This window comes from Penaeus japonicus, unplaced genomic scaffold (assembly GCF_977035675.1).
Source record: "Penaeus japonicus unplaced genomic scaffold, GWHDUDI00000001_assembly GWHDUDI00000010, whole genome shotgun sequence".
Classification (NCBI taxonomy): domain Eukaryota; kingdom Metazoa; phylum Arthropoda; class Malacostraca; order Decapoda; family Penaeidae; genus Penaeus; species Penaeus japonicus.
In genome coordinates, this window is record NW_028234412.1 from 2,386,786 (window position 1) to 2,391,785 (window position 5,000).

Consider the following 5,000-nt stretch of genomic DNA (forward strand, 5'->3'; position numbering starts at 1 on the left):
TCTACTATTCTTATAGACCATTTCTCAAAGTCAAAGAAGTCAGTCTAAGTGTAATTCCTCTCTAATATTAGACTATTAAATCAAACAACAACAAAATATATGCTTAGATCTAGTTCTGTAATGAATAGAAACCTTAATTCTCCACCCTAACCAAAGCCAGTCAAATTCCCCTTTATAGTCACAATCAACCCCCTATGTCCTTTACCAGTGTCAAGTAGTAAGTGTGTATTGTTGCTCCTCAAGTCTTAAAGCATACTCGACACCCTAACCCCCCCACCCACCCCCCACCAACCCCCAACTCCAACTCAACCCCCTCGAACTTTTAAAAAACCTTTGAAAACCCGCCCACTCTGGTTCAAAACTATCCTCAATGCACTAGTTCGAAGCTTCACTACCGTTTGAGCATATTTTTTTTTGTATATATATTTTTTCTTCGTAATTTATATGTTATCATTTTTATTCTATTGTAGGATACTATTTTTGTAGATTTTGTGGTAATTTGTATATTAGTATTCTTGTAGATTATATAGGTATGATGTTTTTTTTATATATATACATATATATCAATATAGCTTTTGTTTTTTGTTGGTCATACTTATTCGGAAGAAAATGATGCCTTTCAAAGAAGTACTATGATAGTCATTCTGTTCGTAAATGTAGGAAAAATCTACCAACATATTTTTAATTATTATTATTATCAACATTATAATTTTAGTTAATCCATTTTGTGGTGTGATGATCCTCATTGATGGGTGGCTTATCGGTCCAAAGAAAAAACTAAACAAAAAAAGTCCTGATATTCATATTTAGAAACGTTCAACATAGACATTTTCCAAGTCTTTTTTTTTTCTTTTTTCTTTTTTTTTTCCTAAGGACGAAAGACCACACGCCCTCTTAACTATTGCGTAGCCACTTTTCATCCACCTCCTATTATTGTAGCTGCTTAAAGACTAACCTAACCTAACCCACCATAACCTAACTTAACCTAACCTAACTTCCCCTTTTCCCTCTTCTTCTCTCTCCTCCCTTCCTCTCCCTCTTCTCCTTACCCCCCCTCCCTCCCCCCCGCCTTCCTACCCAATTCTCTTTCATGTATGGTCTTCTAACTCTTTTCTCCTCCTCCTCCTTCCCTTAACTCCCTACTTCGGTACTGTGTCTTCTCCCCTCTTCCTTCTCTCCTCTCCCTTTTCTCTTCTCCCTTCTTCTCTCCCGTTTCTCTTCTCCCTTCTCCTCTCTTCCCTGTACCCTTTCCCCCACCTCTCTTTTCGCCTCTCCCTTCACCCTTTTCCCCTCTTACCTCTACCATCGCCCCTCTCCCTTCTCTATTTCCCCTTCCCCCTTCAAACCTCTCCCTTCTCTATTTCCCCTCCCCCTTTCTTCATTTCCCCTCCCCCCTCTCCCTTCTCTATTTCCCCTTCCCCTCAAACCTCTCCCTTCTCTATTTCCCCTCTTCCCTTCAAACCTCTCCCATCTCCCATTTCCCTCTCCCTTTTTGCCCCCCCCCCTTTCCAAAAAAAAAGATGATCATTGTTCGTTTATTTATATTTTCATTTCATGGGTAAATTATTGATACTCAGGCAGCATTTCCCTTTTTTTACCATAGCCGATCCCTCCAAAGGACAGGTGGTAACAAGCATAGGTTCAGTTTGCAACAAAGTAGATCTTTGACTATTATTAATTCATTAATTAACTAATTATTATTTTTTGATATATATACTGCAAGCACAGATACCTATATTTTTGTGAACAGGTTTTTTTTAAGGGTTCTATACTCTGATACTTACAGTCTCATCAGTTTCGCAGCTTTTTACATTAATTTTTAGTCTAGTTTCTGTACATTTTGTAGATTACTGCAGTATTCATCTCTTTATGCCTTGTGGGAGAAATCAGAGACCAAGAAGCCTCGGGAATGTGAAGCTCAAGACAAAAACAACAACAGATAAAGAGGGAAAAGAGAGGGGGAAAAATACGTATGTTAAATACCAGTCAAAGACTTTTTGGTTCTGCGCCATACAAACATGAGGCTGATGGGTGTCTGATTTCGCTCACGGTTGAGAGCACAGTCTCTGGTTCTTGCTCCCCCAAAGGTACTGAGAGGTTGTCTTTCTTCATTCTTATTTTTAGTCAGTTATATTCTCTTAGGCTAGATGAAAAAAAAAAAAAATATATATATATATATACATATATAATCATAGCGAGTCTTATTGCCTTCCTTCTTGAGCTTGCCTGTCATCTCTTTCTATTTCTATTTTCCCTTTCTTCTTCTTCTTCTTCTTTAAGAAATGAACTCCCTCGAAAATAATCCTCGCGGTAGACCCGGTCACAGAGCTACTATAGGGAATGAATGACCTTTTCTTTTTTCTTCTTCATTTTGAGGGGGTGTTGTGACTGACCAACGAAGCCTAGATGTCCCTTTTCTTCGACTTCTTATTTTCCTTCTTCTTTATTTTATTTTTTTTTCCTTTTCTTTCCTGTGCTTTCGAGAGTTAGGTTAAGGGGGCTTGGTCCATTAAGAGTGAATGATGCGTTCACGGAGCGCCCATAAGTTCTCGTTGTAGTAAATACTCTGTTGATAGGCCCGGGGTAGGGGGGAGAGGTTAGAGGAGGTAGGCCTATGTAGAAGGAAGGACTAAAGAGCAGAGCAAAGAGGCTCGACACTTTAAATCTCGGCCGCTCGATACCGGGACTTAGGGAGAGTAATCGGCAGAGCTCGGAGTTGAGCGAGGTTAATCTCGCCAATCTATATGTTAGGATAAACCATCTTGTAGGAAAATTCGGTCATAGTATATATAGTATATTTATGTGTGTGTGTTTATGTGTGTGTTTATATATATATATATATATATATATATATATATATATATATATATATATATATATATATACATATACATACATATAAATATATTTATATATGTATATGATATATATCATATATATACACATATATAATACACATGTGAATAATTCGTCCCCCTTGCGTCGCCTATTATAGCTCAGGTCTAGCGCCGGCTGCCGCGGCCTAGCAAGTTGAAATGAGCGGAATAGCTACGTAGCGTAGCCAATATCGGTCAGCCTCTGTTATGAGAGTTTAGCGGTTATGAACAGTGTCGTGGGCTGGGTAATAACATAGGTGGGGGGGGGGGAGAGAAGCCCGGTACAGACACGTAGTTGTAGAGAGGAGATAGATCTTGTAGATGAATCAAAGATGGCGGCGATCGGAGGGAAAGTCAGGTTAAATATTTCGTGATGTTTATCTGTGGCGTGAGTTTATTTTTCCTTTTTTGTTTGTTTTTTTGGTTTGTTGTTTTTATTATTATTATTATTCCTTCCTATTTAGCGTAGGCGGAAAGAACGTAGGCAAGGATGTCTTCTGGAGTTGCATTGCCGGCTTTAGAAATAAGAAATAGATCTATTAACTCCGGTTATATATATATTGTACATGGAACGTTTTATTTTTACGTAAACAATGGACTGATAGACTGCGCATTAATGATTTTGAGTAGCTAATTTGACTTTGCTTTTTGTTCTGATAAGAACACTGATATACCATAGCCAAGCATCATCTCATTAATAATAGCTTGGTAGGATTGATTTGAAAAGTGTAGGTACAATGAGCCTTGTAGTAAAATGTAGGAAGAGAGATATGTAATAGAACAGGATGGCCACAAATGTTTTAGTCTTTTAGCAGTGGTTTGGTCTTTGTGAAGTAAGAGATAAGATTGATCTATGTGCAATAAGTGAAATATATATATGTGAAGGAAATATGATTGATATTCATACTAGGAAGGATAATAAGTTCATTCATCTAACCTTGACAGAATACAGTTACAAGATATTTAGTTGCAAAACACCATTTTTAGATTGATATGCCATTGATATAGTGATTAAAAATGTACATATAATTCATTCAACTATTTTTTAACGTGTTGCGTAAAGAAAGTTATCTCCTTAGAAGAAAAGATTCAAAGTAAAAAGTAAAAAAAAAAAAAGCAAAAAAAAAAAATGATAAGAGAGGATCATGACTTATTTTACCTCAATTAAATAACTCAAAAAAAAAAAATACAAAAAAAAAATCTCTTAAATCACACAGCCACACACAAAAAAAAATAATACCAACACCCCCCCTCCACTACCCCCCACCACCACCCACCCCCGTCACCCGCACCCGTGACCACCCCCCCTCACCCCCCCACTACCTCGTCGACCTCTGACCTGGTTATTCCCTCAGGCCCGTGGGCGTCTGGGGGAAAATTGTTGGTTCTTTGTGCGCCATCGCTGGTGTCCTGACGATCGCACTGCCTGTCCCCGTCATCGTCTCAAATTTCAATTACTTCTACCATCGGGAGACTGACCAAGAGGAGATGCAGAGCCAGAACTTCAACCACGTCACGAGCTGCCCATACCTTCCAGGCACTGTTGGTAAGTTGGGCTTTCACTTTTTTTTTTCCTTTTTTTGTTTTTCTTTCATTCGCTGTTGGTAAGTTTGGCTTTCACTTTTTTTTTTTTTTTTCCTTTTTTTTCTTTCTTCTTTCATTCGGTGTTGGTAAGTTGGGCTTTCACTGTTTGGGTGCTTTCCTGTTTCCTTTTTCGTTTTTTTTCTTTTCTTTTCGTTTTTTTTTCTTTTCTTTTCGTTTTATTTTTCTTTCTTCTTTCATTCGCTGTTGATCTTTGGCATTCACTGTTTGGATGCTTTCCTTTTTCGTTTTTTTTTTTTCTTTCTTTTCGTTTTCTTTTCTTTTCTTTCTTCTTTTACTCGGTGTTGGTAAGTTTGGCATTCACTGCTTGGGTGCTTTCTTTTTTCCTTTTTTTCCCTTTTTTTCGTTTTTTTCTTTCTTTCTTCTTTCATTCGCTGTTGGTAAGTTTGGCTTTCACTGTTTAAGTGTTTTTTTCTTCTTCTTCTTCTTCTTCTTCTTTCATTCGGTGTTGATCTTTGGCATTCAATGTTCGGATGCTTTCCTTTTCTTTTCTTTTCGTTTTTTCCTTCTTCTTTTTCCTTT

The 5,000-nt window shown here is 37.6% G+C and overlaps 1 protein-coding gene across 1 annotated transcript in view; it reads left to right on the top strand.

Moving 5' to 3' along the window:
- Positions 1-5,000, top strand: part of LOC122263457 (Potassium voltage-gated channel protein Shaker) — a 48,993-nt gene that overhangs the window by 21,688 nt on the left and 22,305 nt on the right. Inside the window, exon 3 of the mRNA XM_086540440.1 lies at positions 4,232-4,422. Coding sequence (XP_086396566.1) covers positions 4,232-4,422 — 191 coding nt within the window. The remainder of the gene's footprint in view (positions 1-4,231; positions 4,423-5,000) is intronic.